This window comes from Anopheles ziemanni, chromosome 3, assembly GCF_943734765.1.
Source record: "Anopheles ziemanni chromosome 3, idAnoZiCoDA_A2_x.2, whole genome shotgun sequence".
NCBI lineage: Eukaryota > Metazoa > Arthropoda > Insecta > Diptera > Culicidae > Anopheles > Anopheles ziemanni.
In genome coordinates, this window is record NC_080706.1 from 34,549,846 (window position 1) to 34,568,346 (window position 18,501).

Here is an 18,501-nt window from a genome sequence, read left to right on the forward strand (position 1 = left end):
AGTTTCCACTGCAGCGCGATTTCACACCTGAACCGGCCGGATCATTGTTTATGCGTCATCGGTGCCATCGATCGAGCGGCAGTTTTGGTGTGAAAGAAAGTGGTTTGCGGTAAATTTTTCGTGCGCCTTTCGGGGGCTCAGACCGCGTAAACTCATTTCCCTGCCTTTTGGCAGCTCGTTGCGCTCATTGCAGGCGATTTTTCGAGACGCGTGAAGGCCAAAATCTGTGCCACTTTTCATCTGACTCCGGTCCGACATAATCGATCGTATTGGCCCCGAGAGGTGGTAAAACAACACGGGGTGCCAACACGGGCTCGGTGGATGGATGGTTCCAGTTGATTTTCATTAAATAAGCCTCGAGGTACGCGGCTTCGTCGTGTTGTCCGCCAGAGGGAAATTTCGAACCTAAATAATAACGCCAAGCTTGGCCTAAGTTCGTCCACGTGATTTTTTAATCCCTGGAGCGGGCCGGAATGCGGTTGATTCGGGAGAGGATACGGCCGCAGAAAAGTACGCCCAAATGTAAAGTCGCAAACCATTTGCCCCGGTGACCCATTTGCAACTTGAAGGTTGTAAAACCGGGGAATAAAATAAACCGGATTTGGCGATGACGCTTGGGCCATTGTTCTCGTCGGCGATGATGTACACGCCGGTGTGCAGAAATGCATCCGGATACACTCTACATGGGTGGTCACGTCCCTTTCACTCGACGGCCAAAACGACAGTTCATCCTCCGCAATGTGTTTATCATCGGACCCTGGCGAGGGTTAAATGATGTGCCCCGGGTGTCGGGAAATCTATTTGATTTGACACTTTTTTCCCAAGTCGGAAATGAGGTAAACACAATGCCGGACCGCGCGGCAACATATTTATTCATTTCTGTTTGGCCAACTGCGACAAGACGACGTTATTTCGTCCACCGACAGTGCGCCATTGGCACGAGAAACGGTTGACCCTGTGAAAGTGGTGGTTCCCTGATTCCTCCGTACTGCCTCGGCCAGTAGTAAGAAGTAATGTTAATGAACGCAGGCTCCAACGTAGTTTCGAATGCCAACGTCAACGTTGGTTTTTTTTGCTTCCTTCAGCCGCAACTGAAACCGCCCACTTATGGGCCATTACTGGCCACGTTCCGCGCGGTAGGTTGATAAATGAAAGCCTTTTCTTTCTCAAATGGAAAAGAAATGGAAATTGCGCACGTTGCTAGTGTCAACAAATGGCTGCACGGAACATAATTGAATAAATAAAGTGGGAAAGCTGTAAAGACATTAGGAAACGATGATAAGTGATAAAGCCGCCAATGTGTGAGGATGCTTCTTTCAATCATTGTGACCTTCTTTGCATCATTGGACGGGAATGAGAATTTGAATCGTTTAGTTTAGTGAATTGTCTCCTTAAATATTAGATTTTTCTCCTTAAACAAGTGTTGGAAAAGTGGTGGACCAATGTTAGAGAACAAAACAAAGCGAAAATATAAGAAATTTGAAAATAACATGAAGAATAATAATTCTTGAATCAATAAAATCAAATCAGATAAGTAAAAAAGATACCGTTTTGAAATATCGATGTCTATGGCTTTATGCAGTCATAAACTGCAGGTATTATACTGCCTGTCAGTGCCTTACTCAAGAAGGTGGTCCTGTTGAAGTATTTCTAGAAGACTGTGTAGGTCACAACTCTCAGTACGGCATTTTTCTAAACCCATATGCTGTTTCCCCAAACCGTTATGATATTGTATTTCAGTTCTTCAGTATGTCTTATTAAAAGTGAGTAATGATTCTATGAACGATCACGAACCAACCGACACAGTGTTTTTCAAATGAACGTCTATGCAATAGTTTTGACTGTTTTTATAGCTTTTAGATGGTTTATCGGGTCATCCGCGGTTTACCTCTCGTATCTTTCATAATGCAAAAAATGATGGTTTATCGTTTTTTATGCTTTAAAATAAAATTTATTTCATGTTTTTTTTAATAAACGAAAATTATTGCTTGGTGCTTAAAGGTACTTGAAAAGTTTTCTTATAATCTATTTGCTGTACTTTGTAGCGATTTGTATGTTACCAAGCAGTTTTTATGCTTTTTCAAACAGCCTTGTGTAATGAAAGACCAAATACAACGGAGATACTTTGCACAAACAGAAGAAAATGCGTTCGCTTATTTAAGTCTATGCTGTTCCGTTCTCGACCGTGAAGCTTTTGCCATATTAATTTGCATTAGTTGCGTGATAGCAAAGCATGGGTGAGCATAGATCGGGCGCCGGTAGTCTGAGAAAAACGTTATGGTTCTGTGTCGAGCAGCAATGCACCAGAACCACTGTGCCGGAAAGAACCGGATACCGACCGAGCGCATAATTTGTTCTATTCGTAGTCACACGGGCGAAGCAAATCGAACGATAAGGAAACTTCGTGGTGCGTGAACAGTCATTGCACGGCATCATACATCCATCTGTTCTTAGGGGTTTGATAGAAACACACAATAAAAAACTTCTCATAGCTCAACTAACCATACACCACTTTTCTCCGGCATCGCATTGACTCCTCATCACACGAGTGCTCTATTGTGAAGCATACACAAGAAATGATTTTAAGCTGCAGCACGCAAACACCCAGGCACTATGGACATCTAAGTGGCGCGAGAAAAATAAAAGAATCCCACAGAACAGTGGCCAGGGCAACTCCTAACCTTGTGGGAAACATTTGGCTGCTGCGTAAAGGCTTATGATCTCGGCCAGAAAACACTGAAATGAAGAGAATCGCTTTCCGGAGCAGACAGAGCGAGCGAATCGATCCAGACGCCCCCCATTATTGACTCCATCTTGGAGTTATCACGAAAAGAAAGCTTATCGAAACATCCGGCATACGCACCACGCTGGCAATAATTACGCATATTCCGATCACTTGCCCGTAAGCAGCCATATTTACCAGTCCGGGAATACAGTGAAAGGGAAGTCAGCGTTATACCGACGCCAGCCAATGCAACCGTTAAGAAAGCCCCAAGAGGAAGCGGATATTTCCCGCAAGAACATAAAACAAGCGGCGTCGGTCAGGTGTTCCGGCCACCAAATCGCCACCACCACCATCACCGGTGAAAGTGCGTTTGCTTTTCGCGTGAGCGCTTCGTTGCAGCAGTTGTCCCCATGCGAATGTTTATTTTTATTTTAAACGGCATGGGTACGATTTCGGGGATAGGTACGTCCGGTTGGACGGTTTGGAATATTGGGGTACGATCAATCCGATACTGGCGGAGGCGAAAAAAGTGAAACTTGTGTCGCCCGCACGCTAAACGGTTCCAGTTCGTGGGAAATCGATGACACTCTCTGATGCTACCGATTCCGGGCGTCCGGACCATCGACAGGTCGGGCCGAAACCGAACCCGTCCGGAGTTTATGATGAGGGCAACAAAAAAGGAAATACGCGCAATTCCATCACGAACCGCGGAAACCTATCGGAAGCCATCTCCGGGCGGCGACGTTTGGGAAGGTGAAATTAATCGAAAACGTGAGCGGTGGTCGTTGGGCCAAGCGTTTGTTTTTCTTTTTTCTTCGGAGGGATAGCAAATTTGCATATCGAATCGTAGAAAAGAAATTCTTCCGCCAAGGAGTGAAAGGGACGATGGATCGAGAGCGGGAAATCGTTCGGCACGTTGCAGTGATTCCGTCGCTACCGAGAGTGGTGCATATTGTTCGATATTATAATTACCCGAAACAGTGGCCTGACAACCCTGATCCAAACGATGAGCTATGGGTTTCTCGCTTTTACGGGCGTTGAAGTCTTTTGTTCCACAGGCGGACGGCGACCGAGACTGGCACGAATGCTCTGTTTAGAGGAACGAAGGTGGCTGTGTTTGTGGCGGACATGGGTAGCATAAATAGAAGCATACATTATTTTGCCCGTTTATGGAAACTATAATGTAAAATATATTTATTACAATGCCCGAGCATAGCTCGAACATAATGGACTTTTGTGGCAGTTGAATTTTGGAAGTGTTTTTCGAATGATTTAAAATGATCGATGAAAGTTAAATATCACAATATATTTTGTTACATTTTAAATTGATAAATTTAGTCGCAAATTTGATAAATACGTTATATCAAAGGTGGAAAATTTGACGCGTGTGTGAGTGCTTTATATTAAAATATATGATTCACAGCTTTCCGCACATGATCTTATCGTTCCCTAAGTTTGAAACCTAAGCTTCAACATATAAAGCTTATTCTAATGTCGCTTGATGCTATCGTATCCAATTATCAACACCTTAACGTTTCACCAATTAAATTAATCAACTGGTGAGACGTAGAGAAATTGCCTAAGCAGTTAAATTGGGTGTCGTGAATTAAATTAGTCTACTTTTAAGGATAGCTAATGTAACCGAACGGAACTTATCAATAACGACCATCGGAAGAAGAAATGAGCCATAAGTAAAGGACGATGAAAGTTGGCTGAATATCCAAGCGGGACACACCTGGCCGAATGTCAAATATGCAAATTGGGTTTCGATTTCAACCGGAAGTTAAAAAGAGACAAACGGTCGATATTTTGCAATATTAGAAAGATCTTTGATGATGTTAGTTATGTTTCTATGTTTGTGCTGAACAATAAAATATAATAAACTTTGTGTGCATCACTTCTAGCCGCAAGACGACCTACAAATTAAATCAATCAATTAATAACATCTCGTGTACGACTAGAAACGAACGAAAATGATAGGTTTTCGCTATGAAGCTCCCAAATTAGAAAATTTTAAACTTTCAAGAGGTTCCAAAGTACTGTTTAATGCTCTACTGGTGACCAATGATGCTGTCGATATGATCGCACTTCTGTGTACCCTACTGAAACCATCGCTAGAGATGCTGCAAACATAACAGTATCCCATCAGTAATCATCTTGTTCACTAGTGCTGCAACAAGAGCGGGAACAATTCATCGAAATCAGATGCAACTTTCACTCGTACGGACCCTCGATAAAGACAACAGAGTGTGTTTCGTGTAACTGAATCTGCGCCAAAATACCTACAAAAGCCCCTAGGCTATGGGGCATGCCGATTCACAGTGGTGAACAGCATCGCAGAAATTATCTCAGCGATGAGTTAATAAGCAGTTTTCAAATTCCGCTTAGCGAATAGAAACATCCGCGCCGCTTAATATCATTCCGCACTTTAGGGGAAGGGAAACAGAGAAAGAAAACTAAACTTATACCGAAAAAAACCTCTTTCTCCACAAACAACTAATAGACAGATGCCCCGGAGGGCTTCACTTATCACCTACTTAACCTATTGCTTCACATCGGTCTACGCAATCTACGTTTGTGTGTGTGTGTGTGTGTGGGTTTGTAGCGTCACGATCTTACGGTCACACTCCGTTACGCCAGCGATATCTTGACACATTTTCTCACACCGGAGAACCGGAATGCGGAATTGGAAGCAGATTCGTCGCCGTCGCAGCGCCTGGACAAATTGTATAATAACCCGGCACACTTCGGTGGTTCTTCTCCGGCGCTGGCGGTGGTTAGATTGCATGATGAAATGTAGTTAGACGCCCGGGATGCCTTCCGCGGCGCTCTGAGTTGCCCCCTTACCAGCCAGCTCATATGGAAGAGTTCCCGAGGCGCATTGTCATCCGGCCAAGCGGTGAAATTAACCTCGATAGGAAGTGGAAAGAAAAAGATGTTGCACACCAGCGGGTACCGGTGGGGGCTTGAACTTGAACTTGATTGAATTAGCTTCAGCAATGTCTTGGTCGGTTAAGCTCCCGAAGTGCTCTTCCCCTGCACCGGTTGGGTCAGGGAGGCAATCTTCAGCGGAGCGAAGCTGGAAGAATGATGTAATGAAGCGGTTAATTGTTGTTTGACGGTGGATCGCGACGTAGAAAACATCGTGATAAGCGGGCCAGTTTTGGTTGGATGACAAAAATAGCCACGATGGCGCCAGTCACATGGATGTCCAACTTCTGGACAATGGGTTCCGTTCCGCGACGCAGCAACATTGGCTCGTAGGATGATGGGAAATTCGGTTTTCTCTTCGGTTCTGCGTATTAAAGCCCCTGAGAGCTGGAGTCTATCGCCGCCATTGTCACCGGCTTTTGTCAGCTGGTTGCGCCGTTGGCAGGAGCTAAACGTTGCCACCCGGAATGGACGGCCATTACCACACGGGAAGATCCCGTTTCGAGCAGCAAAGAAAGCGAACCCCACACGCTAACGGCATGTTTGCCTCAATTTAGCCCACATTGAAGCCTGCCACCATCCGAGAACGCCACTACACTGGCCCACCGTTTTATTTATCTTCATTGTGCACAGCAACTGTTGGCCCTCCTCCCGTCCCCCCTGCGTAAGGTGCCCATTTGTGTGTGTACCCGTCGAAATTAGGGAACAAACGAAACAACAATAACACGCCAAAAACCGCGGGGCAGCTGGTACCTGCTCAAATCGATGATTTCGAAATTTGTGGTCCTGGCCAGTATTGCAGCAGCATTCCGAAGCATCGGAGGTGTTGGAGGTACAACAGCATAAACATGGTTTGGCGAGATGCTGCTCCGCTTGAGTCGATTGGCCTCGTTAGAAAAGGACTGGTTTTTGGTTGCAAAAACGGATGAGTGTTAATTGAGAATGAATTACTCTATTTAGCATAATCACTTTTCCCACACTTTAAAAAATTACTCTCGAGTTGGGGTTTAAAACGATGATGTTATGAAAACGTATCGTTATAGAATATTAAAAAAGACGCTAGAATTATTATTAGGGAATTTCAACAAAATAATATATTTTGTCGTAACATTTTAAATTTTACTGTATATTGCATAATCTGGCTCGTTTTAAGCAAGAGGAAATATTACACAACATTTCAAGCAAATGAGAAAAGTTTCATTCCAATTAAGCTTAAGTCCAATTAGGCTTAAGCTCCAATGGTAACTAGAACTAGAACGCATGCCTACCTTAGGCAATTATGGAGGGCTTGAACAATTTATAAACTTAATAGGTAATAATCGACAATTAACTATATCGATTTGTTCTTCTTTTATAAAAAACAACCAAAACAACAAGGTTGTTATCCTTAAACAAGCAGGTTCAACAGGTTCAAATCCTTATTCTAACACAATGTTGTTTTTTGTTTTAATTAAGCAGCAACATTATTTCGATATACCATTTCATGTTATTTGTAAAGTGTAATAAATAAAAAAAAATTGGTTACGAAAAAACACACAGACGAGGACTAGTGTATGGTATAAAGCATGGTTCCGAACAGTATGCGTTATACGTGTAACTAATAAATTCTTATATAAGCGAAGGAGTCGTAGGACAATTTATTTTTATCAAATGGGAATGTACGTTGTACCGAACTCATTGACCTTTTCACTTAAGGTCACTGCATTCGAGACACATTGTTTGCATACTAAGAATGGTGCGTCTGGCATGTTTAGCGTATGTTTTTCTCATGTTAAGTACACAACTTTCCGTCACGAAACACAAGGTACGACTGCAGCAACTGAGGCGAATAACCCTTTGCATGGCCCCATTCTATCTGCCTTCGCGCGCCCTATCGTGAACGAGGCTTTCTTGGATCGGCATATATTTCCATCGATCGTGGAACCGTTTGGAATGCATAATTGCTAGTCGCGGTTTCTTGCGGATCAGCATGCCTGTCTATCGAAAGAGTGTCCGGGCTCGATTTTAACCGAGCGTGCCGTCATCGAAGCGACACCAGCCGCCGGTGGTGGCCTAATTTCAGGTGATTTAAATATTCTTTCTCCCATACCGTTCGCTTCGTACCGGAACCGAGTAAAGCGACCCACTCGAAAGATAATAATAAAGACATCCGATGGTGCCCCGCATCGCGAGGCACTTTACTAATGATTGCCCACGTGGTACTCGGACGGGGAGCAATAACATTGTAATGCATATTTATTCTGATTAGAGATAATTTTTTTTTTCATATTCCTTTTCTTCCTTCCTTCATTCCAGAACTCCCCCGTTGGATACCTGGAGGATCGCAAGAGTTGCGACCTGCTAAACTAGTACGAAAAAACAAAACCCAGCATAAACCCAACGGAGCCCATCGATTTGCGGAAACAGTAAACGGAAAAAATAAACACACTACAATAAATTCAATCAGTATTGCGGAAGTACCGCGACCGGCCCTCCGCTGGACCTCCTGGAACGTCGGGGCATTATTGACGGGGCGATTGCCGTAACGAAACTTCCCATTCTTCGGCGAGCGGGGAATCGCGGTTGCAGCGAAGCGTTTTTCCCGGACCGGCCAACGGGGTCTTTTCTTCATTTTCCTTTCGCCACTAAAATCACGACACATCGCCAAGCATAGCGTACGGCGCCCTGATGAGCGGACCGGTTGATAAGAAGATACAAGCCATCACACGATGCGCAAGCAACGAGCAACAGGTGGTCTAAAGGCTAGTTCATCGGGGGAAAAAAGCGGCGGTTAAAAAAGCCCTACTTAAAACCGTGTCGGAACGGCGGGAAGAACTTCCCAGTCCCGCGGGATTTTCGCGTGGAAAACCACCGTGGACGAGCCAGCAAACATCACCGGTAAAGTCGGCGGAGCAGGAGGTGATGAAGGAAGATAAAAGCGTAATTAGCGAAAGAACCCAAATCCCGCTGCGTCAGCCCGCGCTTCGTGAGACCTGCCTGAGGGGCACACGGCGATGTTGGTTTTAGCAATTAAACTGTCGAAAAGAAAAGTAAAACTATTGCTCAACGCCGCTGGAGGAAGTTTCAGTTTCGGACCCGAGAGTTTGTTTGTCTTTACCCATCGGCCCATCGGCGGCCTGTTTGACCGGTAAATGTTATGAGGAGCCAAACGCGGGCCAGGGAGCACAACGAGTGTTTAATAGAGGAAATTGTACGTAGGGATGAGATGAGATTTGTTTTTTTTTTCTTTTACCATGAACCACCTTTTTGAAGTGCACAATTTCTAGGCTATTATGAGGTATTTATTTTCGAACAATTGGTCTGTTAACTGTTTCGGTGATTTATGAACACGCTAAGGGGTAAGAGGCGGTAAACTGTACCGAACCGAATTATTGGTGGGATTATTTTCTTATTTTTATGTTCTAGCAAAGACGAACCTTGCAGCTCGTTCTGACGCGTCAAACGTCTTTCTAGGGATCAAGTCGGTTAGAAATTATATTCGCTTTATTTATTCTACTGCTACTACTACTACTAGGAGTAAAAGTCGTGGCGCAACCATTAGTGAGTAAGGAAATGTATTTATTGCAATACAACGCATCCATCCAAAGCTGTAAATAATGTACAATACCGGAAATAAAGTTAAGCGAATATTTAAATATTAAAGTTTATGAATCTGTTGTCTCTAATTCCATACACAAGTGATAACATGCGTACAATCCGAACAGAAATTGGTTTATGTAATTCAAACTATAAGTTTGTTATTCACAAAATTCCCATTTCCTCATTCGTCTAACATTCGAGTTACTTTTTATGTTCAATAATTGCGACTTACCATTTCGCGTTTATATAGGGTGCGGTAGCGCCACTGGACGATTTGGAAAAGCTGCAAATTTTAGAAAAGTAGGCTTATAGAATGAAATTGCAATAAGCTCATTTGAAAAAAGGGTACCCGAAATATTGTTATAACATAATCTATGGCTTCATGTGTTGGATACGGATAGCAAGCGTTCGCCGACGAGCCCACGTTTTCAGAAACCCCTTTGTTCGTTGAGGGTTGATGTGCCGCCCTCCACCAATATGGCTTCTTAATATATTTTAAATTAGATTATCTCAAATTTATCGGCTAAACATGAAAAAAATCGTTTAGTGCACATGACGATAACATAAGAACTAACATGACATGTTAGCTGTTTTCCTTATAATGACTTGTTAAATCGTCCAGTTTCTCAGTCCCACACTGTATTACTCCGGCTTGAACGAAATTTTAATGCATATTTTTTAAACTAAATAATCTGTCTATTTTAGGGCTCAATGGCCACTATCAATAGATCAGTGAATTAGACCGTAATTTGTATCACACCTCAAACAATTTGCTAGCAAACTATTAAATTTTCATCCGGGAATTAGTGCTATAGGCAGATATAACTGCAAATCAAATTGACACACTTACCCACTCATTTGTAATTAATTTGCATAATGAAATTATAATGTTGTTAGGAAAATATACCAATTAGCAATCCCTAATTAAATTTTGCATGCAATATTTTAAAGCGAATAATGTTTGTCGTTGGTCAATCTTATCATTTTTCTGCACACATGGCTGACGATCTATACAGCACATGATTAATGCAAAGCTTTAATGGAAGCGAAACCCTCTCTTGGCCACTTTGCGTAAAAGGATAATCTGCCAAATCCGTTAATACATCCACTACCTAGCCGACGGCTGATGCGGTCAATGATATGCTCATGTTCACGAAAGAAAACCGCCGTCTCGTTACACTGGAAATCGAGAAGACGATACATTCCGCGGGGAATTTAGCGAAAAGTCGTGACGGGTTCGTTTTCTCTTTCGGCAGAGTAGAATTTCTCTAGCTTCCCGTCGCATCTTCGCGTTAGTGAACGACAACATCACGCCTGCTGTGTTTTGCGAACAGCATCTCGGCAAAACCACGTGTTGCGTTAATCGCGCTGCGGTAAACGGATCCGAATCTCCGACTCCTGCCGGCTGCATTTTTCCCAGGAACCGCAATAAAGAGGAAAGGTAGTCTGTGCGATGTGTCACAGAGAGTGCTTACGACAGGCCGTTTCTATCGTGCCCTTTAATCCTCCTGAAAGAAAACGTATCGTGCATGGACAAACAATCCACGGGAGAAGAAAGAAAGTGCCATCTGCAAGCAGTCGATCTAACCATGGAATGTCTTAGCAGTGCTGCCTACCGTTTGGACGTGACCTGTTTTTGTGACTTGGTACATTGGCGGAGCAGAGAATTGCATGGCAGACAAAACTCATAAGGTAAGTGAAAGTTAGAATTATCACCTCTCGCAGGTGAAATTATCATAGGATAGAGTATGATATCAGCGTTTAAATTTGTTTCCCCTATCCAACATGTGCATAGCAACATCATTTAACGACAAATAATTATTTTAGCATATTGCCAGCGACCTTCATTTATTACCAGAGAAGGTATCTGCCAGAGTAACCGGACTCATTCATTTCTGTTGACAACAAAAATAAACCCTGAAAACTCCATATAACCTTATTGTTTCGACGTAAAGCAGATGTCGTAAAATGTAACGTAACTTTTTTATTCACACGATCCATCGGAAGTACCCCCTTACCACTCGTAAATGCAGTTTTCAAATTGATTTCTAGTGACCGTTAATGAACGACCGAACGATGGGGAGTGAGGAGTATTAAAAATTATCGACCACTCTCGAGCAATTTTAATGCGATTTTTGATACGTGTTGTTTTTCTCCATTCGTTTCTTCGGCAAGCACTGCCTTCGAAATGCACTGCCCGATCGTTCAACCCACGGTTCGGAAAATATCGATAGACGGATCAGCGGAACCCGTTACATCTCGTTACAGACTGGAGTAGGGCAGCACTTCGTTATCGAAAACTGGTCACTCCTCGAAAACTCAATGGCAAAACTGAATGGAAATTCAAATAATTTGGCAGTTTTGTGAGTGGAGTCTTTCACAAAGATATAAACGAGATCAAGTCCATTAAAGTCTCGCCATCGATTTTTCCACCCTTGCCCGACGTCCATTATTGTTAATTAGTTTCCAACGGGTTACCAGTAAACTCTACAGGTGAGGGGAAACATTTTTTGAAATGGTTCAATTTTCACTTCATCAAAACGAACTGCGTTTGAAGGTGGTGTGATGTAAAAGGGTCTATGATGAGTAAGCTTTTAAAAATTAATATGTAATACTTTGACCATCGCAGGGTGTACAGCAATCAAATTATTACAACTTCTTTTTTACTTACTGTATGTGTGGGTAATAAAAAAACATCATCAAATAGTTTGTAGATATCTGAATTAAGAGTTAATCTTAATCATTATTTTATTCTACCATACACTATACAATATTTATAAAAACAGTCTTTATACAGCAACGATACCCAACGCGTTTGTACGATAACGTATGAGGACGTTATTCTCGATTCAACCATGGGTCGACCACAGCGCACATGTGCTAACGAATGATTAAGGAACTTTCTGGTTAATACCGCCCCCAGCGATACCGCCACCTGTGCCCATCGTCCCTAAAGGATTACCCATCATGCTGCCTCCACCACCGCCACCACCACTTCCACCTCCACCCACACCGTTGTGCTGCGGTATACCAGCTCCGTTTTGCTGTTGTTGCTGCTGCTGCTGTTGCTGCACCGCAGAAGTTGGCACGTTGACACTGCCGCTGTTGGGCCCATTGTTGCTGCTGCCGTTGTTGTTGCTGATGCCACTGCCAGCGCCATTACTGCCAGCTTGGTTGCCATTATTGTTGCCAGTGTTGGGCATGATCGATGACGGTTCGTTCGATAACAGTGTGCCCTGTACCCCGCCTCCGACGGGCTGTCCGCCCACAGCCAATCCCGTCAAGCTGGTCGTACCGAGGGCCGTCAATCTCGTGCGCCGCCGGGTGTAATGCTGCCACAGGAGGATCGCCTGATCGTCGATGAACTTGCAGCACTGGGCACTAACGATTTCGCGCCGAAAGTGCTCGTACTGCAGTAGATCCAAGAAGTACAGGCACATGGGAAACTTGAGATACTTTGCGTACTCCGGTTCCTTCCAGTACAGCAGATACTTGAGATAGTTAACAAAGGCAGCATCTTTGAAGTAGCCTCGCTGTGCCAAAACTGTAAGTAAATTGTACATAGTATACACTACCGACACAACCGCACGATCCGCTATACTTACAATGCAAGTAATTCGGATTTGCTAAGCATTGAACGAACTCCAGTTCGACCTGAAATCTGAGCTTCTGTGCATCTTCGGATTCAACGGGTACTGGAAACAAACGGAAAACGCATTAGCTAAAACGGAGACGATTTTTTTCATTCACTTCACACAACAGATATTTGGTATCGATTTAGGCACAATGGATTAAAGTATGGAAGGATTGTTTATCAAGAGTGATTGATATTCAAAAGTGTTTGCTTACTAAAACATTCATTAAACAATCCACTAAATATGCATGCCGACTAAATCTAAGTGCAGTAGCGAAAGGTGAGCCAATTGAAGCTAGTATTTTCTTTGGAGCTTGCGAACTGCAAGCCAAACTTTGCTGATGTATCAACAAACGGATGCCGATCGATTTAATAAAAGCAAGAAATGGGATAGAAGATAGAAGTAGAAAAAATAGAATATAACATAAAGTACTTACATTTACCCTTACCGACCATTTTATTAGCCATGTTTTTGTTTATGTTTGAGTATATTTATGTGTGCTTTAAATTTAACTTGTAAGGATTTTAGCTATTTTTTTTATGGCAAACGATTTAACGCCACGGGATACCTCGCTTCGTTCACGATCGACAGGCTAGGTGAGAGATTGCAAAACAAAGTAATAGTGGGACAACAGTGACCCTTGCAAGGGTGTTTGGGTGAATAAAACGTAGAACCGAGAATTCACGTAGTCACGAAAGTGTAGGGAAGAAAAACTGAGACATAAATTAAGAAACGAATGACAGTTACATTCGAAGCATAGGAATATTGAAGATGCAATTCTCTGTTCATTCACTTTCTGCTTCTTCACGCCGATCGTAAGCTAGGGGGCAGGAAAATGTTGGATATCATGGATCAATAGAGGGAGAAAAGAGAGAAAGAAAAAAACAAAAATAGGAGTTTATTATTTACAACATAATAAGAACGGTGCTAGAAAGGAAAGATACAATTTGGTGTAACGTGTAGGTATGTACAGTATTTCCGATGTGCCAAATAGGTCACGAGAACGTACGGTGAATTTTAGTTGTAAATGGAAATAGGATGACTCTACACAATCCGTCGGTAAGGACATTCAAGTGAGAATAGAACTTTAAAGGACGATATTTAACATTCTAGAACGCCGCTTTCACGCATAACAGTGTAAGACTATTCGCCGTATCTGCTTTAAAAGTAGGTGCACATATCAATGTAGAGAAATGCTTCTCGTTCATGGATCTACACATGATCGAGTAAGGAACAATTGTGCCACATTATCAAATGGTAACGAGGGTGCGTACTAATGAGGATTATTCGGAGCGTCCCAGTATCGGAAAAAATAGAAGTGCACGTTGAGAATCCTGTTCAGCATGTTCTATAAAAGAATATAGCGATAATTTGATTAAAAAAGAGTAACAACTATTCATAACCACATAAATACATCGAATCAACTAGTGCGAATTGTTCAAAGCAGGTAAGCCAGCTGTACCAGTATGCAGCGACCGCATGAGCCGGGTAGATTCGAAACGAGCTAACTTCACTAGCAGGCTATGCTGTGCTATGCACTTTTGCGGATGAAATTGCAACGAAACTAAAACGAACATGTACATATAGGGTAAAATATTGTCTGTGTGCATTATATAGGACCATCTAAACACAGAAAGGGAAAAAGGTGAGTTATGTTTCCCGCATACACAATCGTACTCACAACCGTATGGGTTCATCATAGGCATTCGCGACTGGCAATGCGCTATGAGCAAACCAACGCACTGATGATGTTCCGTGATTTGATCACAAGTTTATGGAAGAATTTCGAGCAAATTACAGAATTTCCATCGAAAAACTACAAACAGCATCCACTACTTTCCAGAGCACCTTCGTACGATTTGACGCGTCTTCGACTTTTTTTAATACATTTTGACAATCTCCGTTTGACGTTTCTCAAAATTCATCGCATAATCTAGTGGTGGGGTTAGGAGCTCCGAGTAGGAGCAAATTTCCTTTCTCTAAATCCTGGGTCCGAATAACTGCGTTTTCACACTGGTGGCATTGGTAAATGCAAACTGGGTGCCAACACAAAATTTTGACAGTCCAGTAAGATTGCCACGTCGCCAACCGATTTATGAGCGCCTGTCGCAGTCTTCCCGAATTACGGTTAATTCGCATTCTATCCCAGAATGAAATTTCATTAACTCTTGTAGTAACCCCCAAGTGGACCAAAGATGGACACATTTTAAATCCCATCTCCCTATTCCCGATATTGGAACAAATGTTACATAGTATCGCAGATCAAATAAACGTACAATCCCACTCGCTCCTGCACACTTAAAAATTTTTGACGGCCTCGGTTAATTTTATTGCCGAGACCGCTCGGCTGGAGCATACTTTGCTGATATCTCGGCTTAAAATCCACCTTTACCGAGAATCGGCATTGTAGTGAACCGAAAAATCAGCTAACCTTAGCAATTAACCGATTTTCGGCTGCAGTGTATGCCGAGCACCTCCGTTAAGAACCTTCTTACCGATTTCGGTTATCAAAGTAACCGAGATGTCGGCACTGTCACCTGTCATCTGTCATTCGCCTTCCGTCATACTTTATTTACGTCGTCGAAGTATGTTTATCAAGTACGAGCGTGAAACATTTTCTAAAACCGTGACCAACAAAAGTGATAAAATGGATAACATCCTAGACATCCTTAAGCAGGAGGATGTAAGATTATTCGACATTTGCTATAAGTATGGTTAAATCATAGATATTTGTCTTTTTAGGTTGTGACTCCCAGCCTCAAATGCTTTTTTTGCCAGGAAAAAGTGTGTGTATACGTAGAAAAGCTGCAACGGCTTATAAATATTCATATCCGGCAAGGACACTTCCACCCGGATAGTATTTTTTATGATTGCACTGTTGGAAAATGTCGCTGCTGTTATAAACATTTTATGTCTTTGAAAAGACATATAATTCAACAACATCCATCCCCAACACCAGACAGTTTAACTCCCGGCGATAAAGATGAATATTTACTGAAAAATGAACATATCGCCGTTATTATTATTCTAAAGATACTCACACAAAACCTTTTGAAAACTTCCGACGAACGAATTTGTTTTCGTTATGTGCAGTAAACTGCACAAATGATTGTTTTTAAAAATTACTGATATCTCGGTTATTCGTTACCGACAGACTCAGTTAAACACTCGAGCTGTCATTTTTTGTAACTAACCGAGGTGCTCGGTTAGAAAAGTTTAACCGAGAGCATTGCCGAGCGCTCAGCAGTGCGGATCTCGGCAACCAATAGCCGAGACTCGGCAAAAAATTTTAAGTGTGTGGATCAGGTTCCTACATTTTTAGCGCGATAAAACCGCATGCCGCGATCATACTAGAGTGCACCACACCAAAAAACTGCACCGCTCCATGAACGTACATCAAAAAAAAATATTCATCGTGATCAGATTCAAAAGCTCCCTGTAGGAATCTATGGAATCCAATCATCATGCTCCGACCTTCCATCTCTAGTGCGTGAATACCCAGGTAACCACGAGCTGTCATCTTTGGAACATTCAATGTTTATACCATGTGCGAGAGCGAGTGCGCACGACTCAAGGAAGCAATCCCATTGTGCCTCCCTTTCCACTGCACCACACAAATTTGTAAACAAATTCAGAAGCAACGTTGCAAGCTTCCAGCACTTCGGAAATTTGAATTTTGTTAAAAGTGGTGTCCATAGCTAGTGAAAATGGCAAACAAAAACAACTTTCTAGAGCAGCTTCAGCGTTCTGCTAGTTTGTACTAAGTGAATGCGAAAAGATTTGATCAGGAAAGCCAACATTCTTGTGGAACGGACCGTAAGTGTTTGTGCTTGTGCTGCTCCAAATGTGAATACGAAATTTAAATATATGATTATTTATTTCAGAAGCTCCTAGTACCAGTGTGGGTCAGCTAGAGATTGATGACGATTCTTTGATCGTCTTCGACCTAGTTAGTTCAGAAGAAGAAACCCGTTCCGGAGACGATCAGGCTCAAGACGAAGTCTCAAGAATCGATGGTGTACCGGATAACGTGAGCAGATTAGGTAGATTTAGTGGAAGTACTTCGAAGTAAGACAACGCGACGATGGAGGAATGTATAAGGTTTTTGGCAGTTGTTCAAAATCTGTTTCATTCGACTGTGATCATGATGTTAGATATTTTACGAGAGAATCAGCTGCCGAAGGACATGCTGTTTAGTTTGTCCAAACGATTCAGGTAAGATGATTGAAATATTAGTCGAATGGGCAAATACACGTATCGTGATGTTGAATTATTATTTATTTCTAGCAATGTGACTTTACCTGCTTCGATGTCTCTAAATTTAACTATCGATGGGTTGCCACTACACAGACAGATTCTTATGAACATCCATGAGCCTCGGTGGCAGTCTTCAGCGGCTCGACGAAGCCGCTAAGGGTCGAAGAGTTTCTAAGGCATGTGTGCAGGAGCTTAACGACCTTTTGGATTACGGAGCCATCATCAACGAAATGCAACATGAAATAAAAGTTCGTGCAATTATAGCTGCTGCTCTGGCACGAGCATTTATTAAAAGTAAGACTTTTTTTCTCTCTAATTGTTACTTTACTCATCTTTGTTACGTCCGTTTTCAGCTGTGACAAACTTCAATGGGAAACATGAAAGTTGTTAGTGTACTACCGAAGGCGAATATAAACCGAATTCGCACACATTAGTTTTTAAAGGGCGATCGTTACTCCATTTGAACCTACTGGCCCAAATGTTTGCCCCGGTTTGTTTGCCTCACTGAGTGGAACCAACATACAAGATACCAGGGAAATAAGCTACTAGCTAGCGGTCACCCAAGCAGATGAGGAGGGTCAACATCTATTTATACGTTTATCTCATACATTGGTGGAGTAAGTTTAAGAAATGATCAATCTATCGAAAGAATAATATAAACATGTAACATATATGTGCATCCAACACTCAAATTAAATACAAAATATTGAGTTTTCGTTCCATAACGACATCTATTCATTTTAATTTTAATTCAACACTGAAATAATTTTACAGATAAAAGAAATATCGATTATTTGTATACATAAACCCTAGAGGAACAAATAAACAAAATGGAAATCACAAAACCTATCTTGACAAAAAAACAATATCATATCATGAAGCTTTTTCAACAGGTGATGACTGACCACAGTCATTCCATGGAATAACGAAAAGCACCATTCGGTTCGAAAATTAGCCAAATCAATGAAACACACAATGAAAACGATGTTTCACCAAGTGATGCGCCGACATGAATCTCCACGGAAATACCCATAGCAAGCATCCAAATGTTGGTCCACAAGACGCACCTGGAAAACCATGATCAAAAAGAAATACTTAATCGTTTGGTGGCAGCACATAGTGAATCAAAGCAAAAGCAGTGCATCAGCGTACAGATACATACAGATACATTGCGGCTACTTTTACAGCCGACTGGTGCTTTTCGTTGTGCCAAGGAATAACTGTGGTCAGCCATCACCTGTTGAAAATGTTTGTTGATAGATATTGGCATTTAAGCTACCAATCGTCGAAGCGGAGCGTGGCTCATGTGATTTGGTGAGCCGACAACAACATACCTCTTCTTGTCCCAAGCAGTTCGAGCCTCAGAAGCAGCAA

The 18,501-nt window shown here is 42.3% G+C and overlaps 1 protein-coding gene across 4 annotated transcripts; it reads right to left on the reverse strand.

The window, feature by feature from the left end:
- Nucleotides 1-11,945: 11,945 nt before the first annotated feature.
- Nucleotides 11,946-14,724, reverse strand: LOC131286587 (mediator of RNA polymerase II transcription subunit 31). 4 transcript variants are annotated; one of them, XM_058315564.1, is made up of 4 exons: nucleotides 14,555-14,724; nucleotides 13,307-13,690; nucleotides 12,841-12,930; nucleotides 11,946-12,779 (listed from the first exon to the last, which is right to left on the reverse strand). In XM_058315564.1, exons 2-4 carry the CDS (start codon nucleotides 13,335-13,337, stop codon nucleotides 12,127-12,129), a joined length of 774 nt encoding a protein of 257 aa, XP_058171547.1. In that variant the 5' UTR covers nucleotides 13,338-13,690; nucleotides 14,555-14,724; the 3' UTR covers nucleotides 11,946-12,126. The 4 variants fall into 4 exon arrangements, with proteins under 4 accessions (XP_058171547.1, XP_058171548.1, XP_058171545.1 ...); XM_058315565.1 differs by having other exon boundaries at nucleotides 13,307-13,462; nucleotides 14,552-14,724; XM_058315562.1 differs by having other exon boundaries at nucleotides 14,552-14,724.
- Between the last annotated feature and the right edge of the window lie 3,777 nt (nucleotides 14,725-18,501).

Bases quoted from the DNA above. Each gene is read 5' to 3' on its own strand.
- LOC131286587 (XM_058315564.1), bottom strand. From the start codon at position 13,337: ATGGCTAATAAAATGGTCGGTAAGGGTAAAT. The intron at 12,931-13,306 runs GTAAGTACTTTA...GTTTGTTTCCAG, and splicing joins AATGGTCGGTAAGGGTAAAT to TACCCGTTGAATCCGAAGAT. The intron at 12,780-12,840 runs GTAAGTATAGCG...ATTTACTTACAG, and splicing joins AAATCCGAATTACTTGCATT to TTTTGGCACAGCGAGGCTAC.